The sequence below is a fragment of the Artibeus jamaicensis genome, unplaced genomic scaffold (assembly GCF_021234435.1).
Source record: "Artibeus jamaicensis isolate MK-2021 breed Jamaican fruit bat unplaced genomic scaffold, CSHL_Jam_final contig_1417, whole genome shotgun sequence".
Lineage (NCBI taxonomy): Eukaryota > Metazoa > Chordata > Mammalia > Chiroptera > Phyllostomidae > Artibeus > Artibeus jamaicensis.
In genome coordinates, this window is record NW_026521282.1 from 982,580 (window position 1) to 1,001,349 (window position 18,770).

General features: G+C 53.0%; 1 protein-coding gene across 1 annotated transcript in view; it reads left to right on the top strand.

Annotated features, from left to right (window-relative positions):
• BCAP31 (B cell receptor associated protein 31) overlaps window positions 1–15,135 on the top strand; it is a 33,182-nt gene extending 18,047 nt beyond the window's left edge. Inside the window, exons 5-8 of the mRNA XM_037150940.2 lie at window positions 11,720–11,852; window positions 12,740–12,845; window positions 13,637–13,737; window positions 14,736–15,135. Of these exons, the coding sequence (XP_037006835.1) occupies window positions 11,720–11,852; window positions 12,740–12,845; window positions 13,637–13,737; window positions 14,736–14,774 (379 nt within the window). The 3' untranslated portion in view covers window positions 14,775–15,135. The remainder of the gene's footprint in view (window positions 1–11,719; window positions 11,853–12,739; window positions 12,846–13,636; window positions 13,738–14,735) is intronic.
• The last annotated feature ends 3,635 nt before the right edge of the window (window positions 15,136–18,770 follow it).

Genomic DNA, 18,770 nt, shown 5'->3' on the forward strand with positions numbered 1-18,770 from the left:
GAAATTCATCAAGTATGCGTTTTCTTTTACAAGTGGTATAGATTTTTACCCCCCCCTCGGCTTTGATTTGCCTTTTTTATTCAAACTACATATCTTGCTGATTTTTCTAAATGACTCGCGCAAATTTCTCTTGTTCTTCATACTTTGCAGTGTTCTGTCATGTGAAGGGAGTCTCATGTTTAACCAATGCCCTGCTCAACAGATGTGTGAGCTTGTTTGAAAGTTTTATTCTTAAAAAAAAAAAACCCACTCTCCCATATTGCTGGTTTCCTACTCTAAGTGTGGCCCATAGCCCAGAAGCTTTGGTAAGACCTGGGGGCTTGTTAGACATGCAGACCCTTAGGGCCATCCCCGGTCAGCTGACCTCATGCACATTAGTGCTTGGCTGGCACCGCTCTGGCCCATCTCCCCCTGTGCACTGCCCTACAGGGCAACCCGTGTGGCGGGGTTCCGCTGCCTGGGGTAGGCTTCATCTAGGCTTGGACACAGTCATGTGCATTTGAAACCCTTGGTGTACTCTCGCTTTCCTCGTGTACCTGGTTCGTTCTCTCAGAAACCATGGTACGTGCACCCTGCAGTTTTCGAAGCCCTTTCTCTTTGAAGAATGCTCTCATCTGTCATTACACACTTCCCTGTATGGTGGGCTAATCTCTCTAAAGTGCCCCTACGAACTTTCGTACTTTTTTTTTTTGCAAATGAACCACTAACTTTTGTTAGCTGCCTGTAAGCCTGTGTGAAAGAATGAGAAAGAGGTCTCTCTCTTTCTCTTTGGCAGGTCAAGTTTGGTTGTATTATGAGAATTGTTTTATGGAGTCCCACACAATGGTCTTAGTTCAACAAAAATTTGACCATTACTCTCTGTGAAACACCGCTGGGTTGTTGCCACAGAAAGAAGATAGAGTAGTTGGGGGGAGACCAGCGTGCGAATAGCCTTACCACACCGTATCGGAGTGCCTGGTGTCATGGGGTATAGATCAGCAGCACACACCCACACACATTCTGGATGTGTGCACTTAGGAGGGCTGGCAGGGTAGGAAGAAGGATGCGGAATCAGAAGTCAGGAGACTGGAGTTGCCAGGCCAGTGCTGCCACTTCAGCAGCTATGTATCTTCGGATAAGCATCCCCTCTCTCTCCCCCTAAGTGCTCTCATCTGTTCAAAGAAGGGCTTATCTCCAAGACTGGATGGCCGCGTGGCCTTGCCTGTGTGCGTGTAAGCTATTTGTTTGGTTCCTGTGGGATCTGGCTCTGCTTGAAGCCTGGACTTTAATAACACTTCATAATTCTGTGGGCCTTTATAATGGGAAAAAGGGCAGCCCAAAAGAGACGGAGTGGCCTGAGTTACCCAGGTCCTAAGTGGCCAAGCCCAAGTTCATGCTTAGTTCCCAGCCCCTGTTCAAATCCTACCCTGTGATCTCTTAGCACTAAGTCATTGGTTTTCAGCCTGCCTCTGGCTGTAGGCCAGATAGTGGGCTGCTTTTTCCCCCAGAGTAGTTCTTGTTTGACTTTTGGTAGGACTGTGCCGCACAATCTGTAAGCTTAAAATCTTCCTGCCTATATGTCCTCATTAGTCTTAGTTTTAAGAGTCTGATGACTATAACCTTTTAGTCTTTTTTGTACATCTGAAGATTAAGTCATTTGGCAGCATGCACCCTTTGGAGGAAGATGAGGTTTTTAAAATTTTCTTATTTTATTTTTAGACAAAGGGGAAGGGAGGGAGGAAGAGAGGGAGAGAAACATCAGTGTGCTGTTGCCTCTAGCACACCCCCTACTGGGGACCTGGCTGCAACCCAGGCATGTGCTCTGACTGGGAATCAAACTGGTGACCCTTTGGTTCACAGGCCAGCACTCAATCTACTGAGCCACACCATCCAGGGTTGGAAGATGACGTTTTTAATAAATAAGAAGTTCTCTGAAATGCTAATGTTACCACTGCTGACTTACATACTTTTGCTATATATCTTTCTGGACTTTTCTGTGCCTAAGAGCAGCTACCATTTGTTAAGCATTCTATGTGCTAGGCATGTGTTAATCTTTACAGTAGCTCTGTGAAGAAAAAACTGAGGTTCAGAGACATTCAGGAGCCTCTCTTGAGTTTCCAGAGCTAGTCATTGGCAGAGCTAAGAACTCAGATTTCAGGTGTGACTGTCGCACCAGGCTGCTTTCCCTACAGATTACACAGGCTTCTTGGAAACTAGGTTAACCCCTGGTTGGAGTTAACAGTTGGAGCATCATCCTGTACTCCAAAAGGTTGTGAGTCCTGTCCCTGGTCGGGGTGTGTATAGGAAGCAACCGATCGATACTTCTCTCTCTCTTTCTCCCCCCCCCCCATCCTCTCTTTTTCCAGTTCCCTCTCTCCGAAATCATTAAACATATCCTCGGGTAAGGATTTAAAAAAAAACTGGGTCAAGCTGTAACTGTCATGTGGGGACTTGTGTTTTGCACTGAGTTTATCATGAACATTGTTCTGGAACAACCAATGTCTCTCTCCAGCATTCTTATGGTCTAACTAATTCCCCACTAGCCAACACCAAGCCCACCTTCTCTGTTTTTTCTGATACCAGAAAGCGTGGAAAACCCCTCTCAATTGTCATTTTGTGTGTGCCTTAGCCAGGCCAGGTTCTGTGGGCCTCCTGATCCTGTTCCCAGTGTCCATGTCCCCCTTACCGTCTCTTTTGTTGGTGTTTGCACATGTATCACTGGCAGGCATTGACTCAGTACCTGAATGTCCATGGGTACTGGCTAAGTTGGGGAGGGAGGCAGACCAGGGTGGATGGGTCAGGAGTGGCCAGTGACAGGCTAGAGGGTTTTGAATGAGTTTGTCCTCATTCTCCATGTGGTAGAGTGCTGTGTTTTTCCAGGGGTGCTACATTGTGGTCAGAGTTGTGTGTTCATATTTGGCGACAGTGCATGGGATGGAGTGGAGCAGCCTGGGAGCAGGGAGACCAAGTTGTGGGTCACTGGAGTGAGAGATGCTGGCAGCCTGAACCAGGGTGTGGTAGCGTGAGTTGAGAGTGGGGAACAGGTTTGAGAGGTTTGATGGGAGACAGAGGAGGAGGAGCTGGCAGGGACACCAAGCCTCTGAAGCTGACGTGCTGTTGCAGAAGCCGGAGGACCACCTGCATGCATGCATACACGGGAGGGAGGGAGGGAGGGAGGGAGGGAGGGAGGGAGGAAGGGGAGCCAGTGAGGCCCATCAGAAGGAACGAGGAAACCAGAGGGTAGGAGGAGAAGGTCAGCAGGATGGCGTACCGTCAGCCCAGAAGCCCGGGGGTGCTCTGCCTTTCCTTCTGTCTTATCACATGTGATTCCCCTGGTCCTATGGTGTTTTTTGAAATTGTGGCAAATTACACATAACCTCAAGTTGACCATCTGAACCATTTCTAAATGGATAGGTCAGTAGTGTTGAGTCTGTGCACACTTTGTACAACCAACCTCTAGGACCCAGTTCATCTTGTAAAACTGAAACTGCCCTTGTTTCACAGCCTAGGTATCTCCCCCTCCTGAGTGCTTTGTCCTCATTGTCCTGGGAACCACTGCCATGGTGGGGCTTCCCGCTGCCAGCCTTGTTCCCCTAGCCAAGTGACTTTTCTGTCATATCAAACTGATCCCACCACCCCTTGATTCTAGTGCCTTCATAGCACCTTTGGTATATAGGCCTGATGCTCAGATCCTTTAGGACATGACCACTCCCTGTGGCCCTCCACAGTCCCTGCTTCAGCCTCTCCGTGTCGGAGCTCTGTTGGCAGGACTCCCAGGGGGGGCTAGCGAAAACGTGTGTCTAGGACCCCAAGAGGATGCGAATGCGGCATAATGAGAGCGGGCTTTGGAATTGGGCCTGGGTTGGCATCCTGGGTCTGTTACTGACTAACTGTGTGACTTTGGGTTAATCACTTACCCTCTCTGAGCCTTTCCCTTACCTGTAGAACAGGGATGAGGATACCTCTCTTGGGTGATTAGTGTAGGGATCAAGGTGACTCAGGTTATGGTTGCAGCATCATGCTTGGCACTTAGGGAGTATGAAATAAATGATAGTTTTTATAAGTATCACCCCTAGTAGTGACAGAGTTTTGTGGGGTTTTTCCCACTGGAGTGGTAGACTGTGCCAGTCTGAGTTGGGAATGGAAGAGAAGGCCTGGTCTTGGCTTTCAGGGGTCTTATGTTCTGGGCTGGGCATGGAGCAGTGGCAGAGTAGAGTGAGACAGAGAGGACAGGTCCTGCAGCAAGAGCACGTCAGGAGAAGGGCTTCCCCAGGCAGAGGCTAAATAAGAGTTGGAAACATAAAAAGAAAAAAAGGCAGGGAAAAAGCAAAGACAGTTGGAACCAGGCAAGCTGAGGTGTCCTTGGGGCCCTGAGCATCCAGTTGGATGGTGCTACGGGATTCTCAGTCAAGGGCCAGCTGCTTGCTTAGTTGATGTAGAAAGCACGAACACACGTAGGGGCAGAATAGAATGGTCCCCCGTGAATATCACCTAGCTTCAGCAATAAATCTTGCCTGGCCAGTCTTGCTTTATCTATCCCCATCTCCCACTATCCCCAGGGTCTGGATTATTTTGAAGCGAATCCCAGCTATGTTTACAAATAAAATCATATTTTGGTTTATCACTTTGAAAAGAGCTACCATCTCACAAGAAGTTTATGGTAACTCCTTAATAACATAAACTCATTAATGCCTGCTCACACTTCCCTGATTACCTTTTAGGGTTTTGTTTTTGTTCTTTACAATGTACTTGTTTAAATTGGTATCTAGGAAAAGTAACTAAGGTATTCTTAAAATCCCAGTGATTTACTTGGAGGAAAACTGCTGTAGAAAGCCCAGCAGAGGGACTTTTGGTTTGCAGTTCTACTTGATCCATCCATCTGTTGACTCTTGGGTAATTTGATTATGATGTGTCTTGGTGTGTTCCCTCCTCGGGTCCACCTTGTTTGGGACTCTCTGACCTTCCTGGACTTCCTGGAAGGCTATTTCCTTTGCCAGATTGGGGAAGTTTTCCTTCATTATTTTTTCAAATAAGTTTTCAATTTCTTGTTCTTCCTCTTCTCCTCTGGCACCCCTATGATTTGGATGTTGGAACATTTAAAGTTGTCCTAGATGTTCCTAAGCCTCTCCTCGTTTTTTTGAATTCTTGTTTCTTCATTCTGTTCTGGTTGAATGTTTACTTCTTCCTTCTGGTCTAAACCATTGATTTGAGTCCCGGTTTCCTTTCCATCACTGTTGTTTTCTTGTACATTTCTCTTTACTTCACTTTGCATAGCCTTCACTTTTTCCTCTATTTTGTGACCATCCTCTACCATTTCTGTGAACATCCTGATTACCAATGTTTTGAACTGTTCATCTGATAGATTGGCTATCTCTTCATCACTTAGTTGTATTTTTTTCTGGAGCTTTGATCTGTTCTTTCATTTGGGCCATATATATTTTTTTGTCTCAGTGTGCCTGTTACATAGTAAGGGGTGGAGCCTTAGGTATTTGCCAGGGTGGGGCAGCCCACGTTGCTGCGTTGTGTGCTGTATGTGGGGGAGGAGCCAGAGAGGGAACAGAGCAGCTTACTCAGCTCTCAGCAGGCTTTCAGTTCCTTCTGCCACTACCCACAAGCAAATTGGGCTCTTCTGGTGCTCATTCCCGGATGGATGGGTTTTTGTACATCCTAGGATCCTGTGAGTCTCTCCAGCAGACTCTTATGAGGCTGGGAGTTTCTCCTGATGTCCCAACACTCACAGGATTTTTCAATCAGAGGTTTTGAGGCTTTATTTCCCTGTACTGGAACCCTGGGTTGTGTAATCTGTCTAGCATTGGCTTTTAAAAATACAGATTGTCTGCTCAGCTACTTGATTCTGGCCAAAGAATTCTCTTCCTCACACTAAGAACAAACAGTGAATTACCTTTGGGGCTAGGTGCCAAGTACGCAGGAGTTCTATCTTCTTGACTGCAGGTTCATTGAAAGCCTACCCTTTCAGGAAGCCCCCTTTCTCCCAGAAAAGGGGAGCCTGAGGACTCCAGCCTCTGAGGCAAAAAGGCAGAGGTTAGGGGAGTGTAGAGCAGGGTCTGCATGAGAAGGGACTACGTGCTCCTTCAAACCAATCTCTGCAAGATGGAAACACTCTTAACTGGGAGGAGTGTGGCTTGTGTAACTGAGGAACTGGGTTTGGATTTGGTGGCCTTCATATTGGACAGCACAGCTGAAGCCACCTCTTATCCTTTACTCCAGTCCCTGCCCTTGGGCTCTGAGTGCATTAGGTCTTCTGCCGGAGGTACTGCCTTATTTGCTCTGGACTCTAGGGTCATGCAGGGCACACACAGGGGTGATAGCCCTCTCCCTGCCATGCCTTCAGGGTTACTTCTCCAGTAGCCAGGCGGGCTAACAGTATGTTTTAGTATTGGAATATTTTTGCCCAGGTTCTCTGAGCTCTTTCAGCTGGTCTCTATTCTCCAGTTTACACAGAGTCTATCAGCCTGTTTCCAGAAGGTATACTACAAAAACTCCAGAAACACAGCCTGCTCCTGTCCACTGGCTCTCTTCAGCTCAAGAATATGGAGGACAGGCAGAGGCTGGGAGGACTGGCTGTATGCCCCTGCCCCCTCCCTCTTTAGCTGGTTTTGCTGTCCTCAGGGTGCTGACAGCCACCTGGGTCTTCAGCTGGAGTCGCCACAGGGGCATTTCCCCCTCCTCATTTTCTACAACTTCTGTTCCAGGGCTAAGAGGAAGGTTAAAAGGGGTATGCCAAGATGTTAAATCAGCCCTGGCTGGCGTAGCTCAGTGGATTGAGCACGGGCCTGTGAAGCAAAGGGTCGCTGGTTTGATTCCCAGTCAGGGCACATGCCTGGGTTGCAGGCCAGGTCCCCAGTAGGTGACACATTAGAGGCAACCACACAGTGTTTCTTTCCCATGCTTTCTCCATCCCTTACCCTCTCTTTAAAAATAAATAAATAAAATATTTTTTAAAAAAGATGTTAAATCAGCAGCTCTGTGGGAAGGTTATCCCTGGATCTTCTTTTTTTCCTTTTTTAAAGATTTTATTTATTTACTTTTAGACAGAGGGAAAGGGAGGAGAGAAACATCAATGTATGAAAGATACATGGATTGGTTGTCTCTTGCTTACAACCCCTACTGGGGACCGGGCCTGAAACTGAGGTATGTACCCTGACTGCGGTTTGCAGGCCAGCACCCAATCCACTGAGCCATACCAGCCAAGGCTATCCTTGGATCTTCTCGAGTTATAATTTGCTGCCTCATTTTCATCACCCTAGGCCCTTTAGGGTGAGAGTTTCCTGGAGTAGCTTCTGCCCTGTTATTATAGTTCTGTGCCCAAAGCCTTCCCTGGGCATCACCTGGCTTTTGGTTCTTTGCCAGGGCAGCCTCCTGTTTTTTCCTGGACAGCTGGGGCAGATTTACCCAGAATGCACCAGTCATGGGGAGTCCTGCCTGGGGTAGGTCTGTAGTCCTCCTGGAGAGTCAATAGGTGGTGCTGTGACACCAGCTTCCCACTTGCACAGGGGCAGCCGGGTAGCTCCCTGCCTACCTGTGCCGTGGTGGGGACTGAGTGACCCAACTCACCTGAGGGAGTGGCACATAGGAGGTGCCTGGTAAATACTAGGTGGGCAGGATCAGCAACAGGGATGGGGTTCCACCAGAGCCATAGAATATCCTATTCAGAACTTGGAAGGACCTTTCCCCTTGTTCTTGTCCTATTTCCTGTTTGCCCACAGGAGGGAGACAGGATTGGTGCAAAGAGCACATGAGGCACGTCTCCCCCACTTGATATGATTGGCCCTGTTTCTCTAGTGTCCATACAGACATTGGCTTTGTCTTGCCTTCTCTTGTTTATTCAACCTTTCACAAAAGTGTGAGTCCCACTCAGTGTCCAGAAACACCAAAAAACATTTTACCAAGAAGCCTGTGTTGAAATCAGGTGTTTGGGGATATTTGTCTGCCAAGGACGCATCTGGATTCTCTCAAGATTCATGTGCTGGCTTCTCCCTCTGTCACTGGGTGCGTTTAACCTGGAACCTGGGCTCTTCTGTCAGCCCTGTGCCTTTGAGATACCCCATCGGCCCCTGAGTTATGTCTGACCTGTTGTCTGGAAATGGCTAGCTAAGAGCAGTTACCGCATAACAGTACTTGGGTGGTAAAGCTGAGGACAGTGGAGGCTAACCAGCAGGACTGGGAGTCACATACCTCATCTTTTTCTCCAGGCTGACATCTCCTGGGCTGTTGAAACTTAAAGAGTCTGAAGCTCAGTACCTTCCATTGTGGGCCTGGTGGAGACTCAGCCCCGAGGGGACACACAAGGGATCACTGATGTGTTTGGGAGGGCTTTGGAGCTGGATCTTGATGGGCAAGTGTAGGGCAGATGCAAGAGCATGGTGGAGGGGCAGCGAGAGTTCTAGAAGGCCAGCTCCTGGGCAGGTCTAGTTGGCCTGCCTAGGGAGTACTGTTCTTGGCTTAGCCTGGGGCCCAGTGGGAATATTCTGGACTCTGTCCAGGGCACTGGATTCTGCCCCCAGCTGTGGTGATAAATACTTCCCCGAGTGCCTTCTCAGCTACCACTGCGGTCACAAGCCTGGCTTGCTCATCCACACGGGTCTGACTCGGTGCCTTCCTGCTGCTGTTTTCTGTCACCCTGTTTTTGCACTGGCAAGCTCTGGCTCCTGTGTGCCCTTCAGTGCAGCTAGGCTGGGGAAGAGCTAGGGCCCCAGACCAGTATCTGGCCCTGCCACGAGATGTAGCCTCATACACGTGAGTGGGGAGGTTGTCTCCAAGGCTTTGGGGGTCCTTTCTAGAGATCAAAGGTGCAGTCCCTGGCCTGAAGGCATTGTAGCTGGGCAGCCAGACAGAGGACAAATGATGCAGAGAAATAAGGAGAACAGTGCGGCCAGATGGGAGTCCCACTGGGTGGTCTGGAGAGGCATTTTGGGGGCAGCTAGTGATCGAGCTGAATCAAGCTAGGTTGTCAGCAAGAGTTCCTAAATAGAAGGGGAGGAGCCATTGCAGACTGGAGGGCTGAGTGCAGTGTCACGGAGACAAGACCAGTGCAAACTCCACGTGTTCCAAGAAGCGCCAGTGGTTCGGTGTTACTAGAGAAGAGAGCTGTGTGCCAGGCATAGGCCCGAGGCTAAGGATGGGCCTGTGGATAGGATAGAACTAGATGAGGGGTGGAGCCTAAGGTGGGGTGCAGGTCTGAGAGCTTGGGAGGTGAAGGAGTGGTCCAGCCCTCATGGACAGGCTGTGTGGGGCATGTCTAGGGGATACTCAGGAACCTTGGTCTAGTAGGCAGTTGGGCATAAGGGTCTGGGCTGAGACAAACCCTGTCAAGGAAGAGATTGGCAGGCTGCCAGTGCTGCTTGAATTAAGGGTGGGGGAAATTCTGCAAGGCAGACTTGTTGGTTGCTCCAAGTGCTGCAGAATGAGCACACCTCCAGGACTCTGGGGCGTTCCTTGGGTTGGGCAGCTGTGGCACTGGTGGGACTGCTGGTGGCTTGGCCAGACTGTAGCCTAGGTTGGCACAGGTTTAGCAGTGGTGGGAGGAGAGGGGAGTGCCTTGGGTTGGCAGGAGGGAGAGCAGTGAGAAGTGAGGCTCCCGGAGGGAAGAATTACCCAGAAACTTCCTGGGCCAGGTTGGAGGAACAGGTCTAACAGGAAGGGAGGGAGAGGATGTGGATGGTACAAAGGATGGCATGAAACACATGTGAAGGCTGGGGGTGGTGCCTGCCCTGCACTGACGGAGAGACCCTAAGGGCTGCAAGCTAAAGTGGGGAGCCTAGCAGGCTGAGGCTTAGGGAGGGCCCTGGATGGCTCTTGGGCTGGGTTCTGTGCGTGTGCCCAGACTCCTTTTGGCAACAAAGGCGCTTCATAGCTGGGGATGGGCTGGGAGGGCACCAAAGGGAGCCAGGTCCCTGCTGTGCTGCTGCTGTCATCGCTGCCACCACCACCCTGGGCCCAACCTCCCTGGGTAACTAGGGTGACACCCGTGGTCACACATAACACTGCTGGAGTTCTGCCCGAGTCAGCTGCCTGCCCAGCTTTGTTGGGGGCGGGCCTAAGGGGAAGTGTCACCCTTGGGCTTACCTCTCCAGCTTTGCTTGCTGGGTCCACCAGGTGGCACACATGCCCTGACCCCTCCCCACTCCAGCTGGGGATTGGCTTGAGCACTCTGTGCTGGGAGATTGGGGCTTGGTCAGACTTGCCTTTCTTTTTGGGCCCCTCCAGTCACATCCACTGCCTCTGTGAGTCATGCGGTTTGCTTCTCTCTGGCTTCTGAGGTACCTGGGAGCTCCCTCTACCTCCAGGGCTCCAGCCCAATGGGGGGCAGGCTGGTGGGCAGTCAGGGGCTGAGACAGGGAAACCTGAGCCCTGGGCCACGAGGTCCCGGCTGCTAATTTTAGAGAGCACATGTCACTGGAAACTCTGCCCTCCTGCCAGGAGCCAGCGGCCTGGATCTCCCAGTACTGCCAGGGGCCCCTGGAACCTATTCCCAAACCAGGAAGCAAAGTAGGCATCTCATGTCTTCCGGAGCCTGCTCCCCACTAAATGCTTGTTTCTGACAGCGGTCCTGCCAGGGCCCAGGTTGCTCTGGCATGTCCAGGTCCTAACCTGGAACGTGCTAGGTTCTGTGCCCTCTGGCCTGGGTGTCCTGACAGCAAGAGCTTGCCTCTTCCCTCCGGTTTTCTGAGCAGCAGGTATCCATGAGAACCCCACAAAGGCTGGCTGGTGGGGCCGGATACGATGACTTGGCTTGGGAATGGGCCCGAGCAAAGCAGAGTGTTTCCCTCTTCAAGCCCAGAGGTCCTGCACATACCGTCGCTTGCTCTAAGCTATGGTTGGCCTGGGTCCCTGCCCCAGGTGTGTGGGGAAAGTCGTCCTGTCCATCCCTGTTCCTCGGTTTTGACCATTGGAGGGTAACTTCAGGAAGTGGAGAGGCACGTACCCCAGCTGCTGCCTGATTGCTTCTCGTGGTTGGTCTGGCCCCGATTCTTTGTTTCTGTCCCCCTGGCCCCAGAGGATCTCCGTGTGGCAATGTTATCTAACAGATGTGTTCTGGCGGCTGCCTGCAGAACGTGTTTGGGAAGCGGGTGGAGAAAGAAGAGTCATTTCCATCTCAGTTGGCCCGGGAGCCGGTCCCTGGAAATTTAGGATGTGTAGTTGTTCCCAGCTCAGGTCTTGGGGTCAGACAGAAGTGGGGAATTTCAGCCATATCCGTTTCTGGCTCTTGACCTTGACCAGTTGCTTTAGCCTGTTGAGCTTCAGCTTCCCCTCTGTGAAATGGGGGTGATGATCACCCTACCTCACAAGGTAGGTATGAGGATTTAGCTGGCCTTTTGGAAGCACATCAGGTACTAGCTGCTCTTGGTTCTCAGGGTGACCCTGGCCTCCCAGTGAGGAAGATGGCGCTGCTCTGGCTCTGTACCTCCAGGTCCTGACCTGGAAAATGCCCAGTCCTGGTCCCTTGGCCTGTAGCTCACCTGGCCTGGGTGTCCTGTCACACTTCCTGTGCCTGCCGTTTGGGGGCAGTGTTAATCATTCTGGTGCGGAGGACAGCTCCTGGTTCACCTTTTTCCTCATGTTGCCAGATTCAGGCCTGTAGTGTCTCACTTGGCTGCCCTGGCAATTCAAGAAGGCAAGTCTAGGCTAGAGGCAGGCATGGGGCGGGAACAACCAAGAGAAATTCATGTCAGCCATTTCTTCCTTTTGCTCACTTCTCCCTTTTTGTAAACAATCACAGCCTACTTAGACGCCTGGTGACTCTCATCTCCCAGCAGGCCACGCTGCTGGCCTCCAATGAAGCCTTTAAAAAGCAGGCAGAGAGTGCTAGTGAGGCGGCCAAGAAGTACATGGAAGAGAATGCCGAGCTGAAGGTGAGTTCTGCCTGCGTAACCCTACCATGTGACATTCTTTATGGGCCACAGTGGCCAGTGGAGCCTATCAGTGACACTGTGGTTGTTGGAAAAGCTGAGGAATTGGGTAGACAGGCAAAGAGGCAGTTTTTAGTGGGGGCATGTGTAGGAGGGGCCTGGGGGACTAGGAGAAAGGATGGGGGTGCTCTTGCTGCTCTCTCACCTCTACGTGCTACGTTCGGGCCAGATTCTTTTCTGATAAAACAGACTCCTAGGGAACTGAGCCCTGTGTGTGACCCATGGGTGAGTTAGCACAGAAGAACATTGCTGTTAGCTGGGGGCAAGGCAGGGATGAGGTGTGGCCGGTCCTAGAAGGCCTGTGAGAAGAGGTGAGGTGTGAGCCAAGCTGGGCAGGAGGCTCATGGGCTTGCATTCTGAGGCAGGATAGAGCTGGATGAGCTGGGGTGAGTTTGGGGCTCCTTGGCCAGAGTGAGCTGCGGAGCTTGGGGGAAGGAAGGAGGAGCATTGGTCGCTTGGGAGTGACTGGCAGCAGTCCCCACGTGACAGCAAATTGAGTCATTGGATGGGCTGGTAAACTCTGAGGAGCGGCTGAGAAAAGGAGGCAGGGCTGGGGGCCAGGGTGGGCAGGGCATGTGGCCTGTGAGCTTCAACAGGTGGCCCTGCTGGCTCTGGCCTTTGCCGAGTGTCTGGGGAGAAGCAGTGGCCCAATTCCATGCTGACATTTCCGAAGGGGCAAGTGCCCAGGCAGTTTGAGGAATCACAGCTCAGTGGGAAGGACGGTGCTGGAGTGCCTCCCTTCCTCCCCCCTGCCCCTGCCCCCTCCTTCCCTGCCCTCTGTTCCTCCGTCTCTCCCTCCCAAGTAACCAGACCCTTGGCACTCTTCCTAGGAAACTGCAGGCGGGTCGACTGCCAGGGAGGTGAAGTTGAAGTTTAACAGTGACTTGGAGGCTGATCTGCAAAAGCTGAAGGATGAGCTGGCCATCACTAAGCAAAGTGAGCATTGTCCTCAGGTGTCCCCTGGGCCCCAGAAGTCTGGAGCCTCCTCTGGTGGCTGTCGCTGCTCTCTTGCCAGAGTATTAATGACAAACATGCAGGCTTAGGAGTTGGGTGAAAACAAACAAATGGCACCCCGCTCATCCAGTGCAGACAGCCTGTGGGGCTCAGTGGTTCAGCGCTGCGTGCGGGGTTCCTCTGAGGACGGCCCTGGGAGTCCCAGAGGCCTGCAGACTAATTCCACAGCCCCTCACCTAGGGCCAGCCAGGTAAGGCATATTGGCATCATCGTCAGCAGGGGCTTGTGGGCAGGGAAGGAAAGAACTCAGGAGACTGCATGGGAGCTGGTCGAGATGTTCCCAAAAACCCCACTGCGAGTTCCCAGACGCTCCCTTCCTGAAGGCCTCTCCCCACATACCTCTCCTGTTCTCAGCTTCCAGCCTGGGAATGCACGCACGCCCTGCTTCTTGAGCTCATCCCCATATTCTCAGAATGTTTGTCCCATGCCCTCACACTTTGTGAAATCACTGCTCCCAAGAAGCCACTTGGGGGTACCTTCATTAAAGGGGCCGGGGAGGTCCTTGGTATTTTCCCACTCCCCCCAGTTTTGTTGGCCAGCTTCCCCATTCGGGGGGGTTTCAAGGCAGCCAGCAGAGCAGCTGTCTTGAGAGGAGTGGCATAGACCCCACCAGGGACTGATCAAGGACCCACATTTGGTGTCAGCAGCAAGCAGGATTTTTCTCCTTAATCCTGGTCTTTTCATTTTCTTTTCTCCATTACTTGCATCCCCAGAACTAGAGAAAGCTGAAAACGAGACTCTGGCCATGCGGAAGCAGTCCGAGGGCCTGACCAAGGAGTATGACCGCCTGTTGGAGGAGCACATGAGACTGCAGGTCAGCATGCCTTGGCCCGCTCTGTTGGATGCAAGGCTCCCTTTCACCCTGCCAGTTCGTCCCTGTGCCCTGGGAGGCCACTGCCCTCCTGCTGTAGGCTCTTCAGGAGGCATTGGCAGTGGGGGGCTGCTCCCTTTCTCACCCCCCTTTCTTCATTGCTGCTAAGGTGGTCTCGGCAGTGGGGTTGGCCTCATGCCCAGAATCACTGCTCTTAGAAGGAGCTCTTTCCTTTATGTGACACCGCCCCCCCCTTCAGCCTGTGGTGTGGGGCCCTCGACTCCAGTCCAAGTCCACTGAAGGGACCTCATCAAGAAGCAGACAAAGGCATACAGGCGATGCTCCAGGACTAGCTGCCGGCCTTCCTTCTGTAGGGGCTTCAGGGTGCAAAAAGCTTGGGGCATTGCAGCGCCCCTTGCCCCAGCAGATGCTAGACATTGCCGTTACCTGTGCCCCCAGGCCTGGTCTGAGCCTCAGACTGGCTGCATCTGGAAGTGCAGGTGGCCAGCAAATCGGGCCTGAAGGCCAAGTAAACACTCCTGGGTTCTGACAGTTTGCCTTGGCACTTGGAAGCCCAAGTTTGGGCACCACAGCAGTCGAAGGGGAGGGCCTAGCCCCCAGAGGGGGCCAACAGCCTCAGTGTAGGGCAGAATCACTGGCAGGAACTGTGAAAGGTGTGTAGGGTTGAGAAGAGCCTGGCCTCGGGCTCGGAAGAGACTGGAAAGCTGAGGTTGCCATGAGCATTGGGGCTGGAGTAGGGTGGGGCCCAAGGCGGGGTGTTGGTGCGGGGCCGGCTGGCGTCAGGGTCGAGGCCTTCACTGGAGTGAGGCTACTCCCACCCTTGTAGGCCTTTGGGTACTGCTGAGGGGGTCCTTTCTTCACCCGGATACCTGTCATTTGGGGAAAATGAGTGCCATGCTGGACCTCTGGGGTGGAGGGGCTAGAGGGCCAAGGGGAGGAATATATCACCCCAGTACTTTGTGATTTTTGTCCCTTTTTAGGAGGAGATAGAAGGTCCCACGGACAAGAAGGAGGAGTGAGGGCCCCTCCTTCCCACATGTGGCTGTGGCCTGGCCCAAGCCCCCCGCTTCCTGAGAGCCGGGCCTCCCTCGGCACTTACTGCCCCGCCCCCCCACTGCTTATAGTTCTTGTTCTCCTAGCACCGCACAGGGGACCAGATTTCCACCTGCTCAGGACGAGCTTGCTGCTCGCCTGGCCAACCAGGTGCAAGGCGGGCACCTGGAACCCTTGCAATGGGGCTTGCTTCCCACTGGGTTGAGCCCCTTTTTTGTTGCTCATTGATGTTCGGGGTTCTAAGGCTCCTTTTCTCTGGTCCTGCAGGAGGGTGGGTGGAGCAGGCAGAGTGGAGTTTCTCTTGGCAATAAAGGTTGTTATGATGTCTCTGTGGTGCATGTGTATAACTGAGGCTACAAGGAGGTCTCTTTCTCCCCCTGCCTGGAGTGATAGCTCTGACAGAGACCCCCAGTTTGCTCTAACCCTTAAAGGCTCCGCATCCCAGGTGAGGCCCAGGCTTATACTTGCCTTCTCTGCCCCTCTGCTTCCTGATCCCCTGGCCAGGCTCCACTTGATGGCCACTTGGGGTGTGTCTGTCCTGTTGCCACCCTGGGGGTTGGCCAGTGAGCCCAGGGGAGGTTCTTAGACTCAGGAAACAGTGGGTCTTGTTTGCTGCCTCCTCTGGGTCCTGTTCATCACATTTAGGGCAGATAGAATGTGGCAGAGTGCCACCAGTCACTCCCTGCCCCACCCCCCACCCCAGCTTTGCAGGATGACCTCTGAGTAATGCCAGCTGAGAGAGGAGACTTGCCCTTGGTGGTGACCTATGACTGGCCCAGGGCAGAGCTAGGGGGTGGGGAGGGGTTCTGGATTGGTTGGGTACAGCTCCGAGTACATACCAAGCATGCCAGTTTGCCTGGAGAGCCCGTTCTTCCAGCAGACTGCCCCTCAGCATCCCCCTAGGCCGGCTTCCACAGGTGGTCTCCACCAAGCTGGGGCAGAGGTGCCCAGGGCTGCTGGCCCTGAGGACTGGGAGGGGAGCCCGGGGAGTAGGTTGGAGGGTGTTCTCTTTTGGAATTAAGGAGTTCCATCAAGATGGTGGTGCTGATGGCCAGTCTTGTACTCATTCTCCTCCTGCCTCAGCCAGGCCTGGGCCAGCGGCTCCCTTTCCTAGTGTTTATTTCTTCCTTCCTCTCTTGAGGTGGTGCCTGCTGGGGAGGGGCCCCCAGGTGACACCCTCTGGTTGTTACACCAAGGCTGAAAGCTGGTCCTAGGACGTTGTTCCTTGACGGCCTTGGCCTCACCCTTCTCCAGACTTCTAGAGGCCAGAGTCCAGACAGTGTGGTTTCGAGTTCTTCTCTGGCCAGCCCCAGGCCGCCTCCGCGCCTCCTCAGTGTGTGGCCCTGGGCCCAGCAGAGAGGAGCAGGCTGCCTAGCTGGCGGCGACAGACAGAGTTGGAAAGTGAGGTGCCCACCCAGTCTAGACTGGAGGCCCAGCCTCGGTGAGCAGCCCCTCTGGCCGATCCCGAGTGTTCCTTTCCTCTAGCGTCCTTCCACTCTGAGTGGGGCTGTATGCCAGCATCCCTGCCTCGCTGGCCTGGCCGATCCATTTCCTCCCTGTCTCCCCCTTAGATTGTCTGTCCCCGTGTCATCTCTGTCATAAGCTCCTACCACAGGGGGCAGCTTCCTGAGTAAATGGTGCCTGCCCATGGCTCTCCTAGCCCTGGTCAAAGCACTCCAATCTCTGTCAAGTTCTCTTTATTTTTAGTTTTATTTTTTTAAAGTTTTATTTATTTTCAGAGAGAGGGGAAGGGAGGGAGAAAGAGGAGAGAAACATCAATGTGACAGAGAAACAGTCGATTGGTTGCCACTTCTATGCATCCCAACTGGGGACCAAACCGGCAATTCAGGCATGTGTCCTGACTGGGAATAGAACTGGTAACCTTTTTTTGCCTTGTAGGACATCCAGCCACCGAGCCACACCCGTCAGGCTCTACTTTTCTTTTTGTGATGTTGATGTTTTCTGAGTCTTCGGTGGTGTGGCAGGTGGCTTAAGAGGCCATTTGGCAAGAAGTGACAAAGATCTGAGCCAAGGCATGCCACCACTGGGGGAGTGGAGAAGTTAAGAGTTGGTATGAGCCTGGGGTGGGGTAGGGAGTGGAGCAGGCCTGATGGCAACTCCAGGCTCTGCCCAGCGGGCAGGGAAGAACTGCTGGGGGTGCCGGCAGTATGAGGGGCCTTTTCACCTCAGGAGAGCCAGGCTGGGGTTTCCGGAGCTGCCAGCACTCGGGGTTCTGGAAGTTGCAGGCCTGGCGAGGGCTGAGGGTTTGTGGAGTGAGAAGCATTGAAGAGAAGGGTGGGGCGGTAGTTGGGTTGGAAGAGCAGGTTGTCAGGTGTCCTACAGGGCTGGGCCTGCTGGGGAGGCACCTCCCTATGGGCTGGCACAGGCTCTGTAAAGACCTTCCCAAGCTCTGTGGGGACCTGCCCCCTGTCTGGGTTCTTGGTGACCTAGACAGAGCATGGCTGATGGCAGCATGACATACCAGAGCCCGTGCTGGCTGTACAGTTGATGGCTGAAGTCCCTCCTTGCTAAGGGACCATGCCTTGCTGTATAGAAAGAGCAGGGATTAGCCTGAGAGGGAGGACCGAAAGAGCAGTCACTGTTCTCTGAGCGGCCACCCCTTCTCTTCTTCCCAGACTGGTATCCAGAGACAGCACCAGGCTCCTAACCCTAACCCCCATCGCAGGCCTGCCTTAGCCGAGGACTGGGCTGGCCCTGGCCACCCCCTGTGCCCATGCCTTATCCTGCCCTCCCTCCCGTGGCACTGGATGGAGAGCCCTGCTCTCACCTGCAGCTGAAGCCTCCTGTGTTTGAGGTCCTGCCCACAAGGACCCGAATGAATGGAGTCATTGTCTCCAGTTCTTTCCCACCTGCTCTTTTAAGTTGCGGTAAAATGTATATAACCTAAAACTTCCATATTTTAAGATTACAGTTCAGTGGCATCAAAGACATCGTTGTGCGTCACTACCGTCCAATTCCCAGAACTTTTCATCTTGTAAAACTGAGACTGCCTCCACAAAGCACTCGCCCTCATCCTCCTTCCCCAGCCCCTGGCACCAGCCATCCCTGTCTCCACCTCTTTTCATTAACTCCAACGGGCGGGGGGCGGGCGGGACTCAGAGAATGCAATCAGACAGTGATTGTCTCTTTGTGTCTGGCTTCCACTCAGCATAATGTCCTCAAGGTTCATCCTTGTAGCCTGTGTCATATTTTCCTTTTTAATGCTGAATAATACTCCACTGTATGACTAGACTACATTTTGTTCATTTACTCCTCTGTCAGTGGACACTGGGATTGTCCCACTCCTCCTTCCTTCCTCCCACTGCAGTCAGGCTTTTGCATACCCCCAACCCAAGCCTCTCTTGGCCAGGTCTCCATGGTCTTGTCACCAAACCCGGCCAGCGTTCTTGGGCCCCCTCCCCCCTGACCATCAGCGGCACCTGACAGCCGATCGCTCCCTCCTCTCTGACCCCCACAGGTCGGAGGCTGCTCACATCCATGTTCCGGGATCAGTTCTGTCCTCTTGGGGTCCATCCCACCCCACTGGCCACTCTGTGTCCACTGCTGCTCCCTGTCTTCTCTGCCACTTCTGAGTGTCCCAGAGCCCCAGTGCTTACTTAGGCCACCTCTCCCTCTATACCCGCTCTGCTGCCCTCGCTGAGTTCATCCAGGCTCGGGCTTTGGGGCCATCTTTATGTGCTGAGAACTTCCTAAGTTCTTGTTTCAATTCAGACCCTTCCCGAACTCCAGACTCCTTGTCCAGGTGCTGTCTGGGGGTCTCCACTCGGATGACACCACCATCCCCTCCAAACCTCGTCTCTGTGGCAGTGCCACCCTTCGTTGTGCTCAGGCTGTCTTCCGCAGCCTCCCTGACTCCTCTCAACCCTGCATCCCAGCTGTCCACAAGCCCTGTTTCTGCCTTCCAAACTGGCCTCTATTCCAGACCTCTCCCCAGCACTACT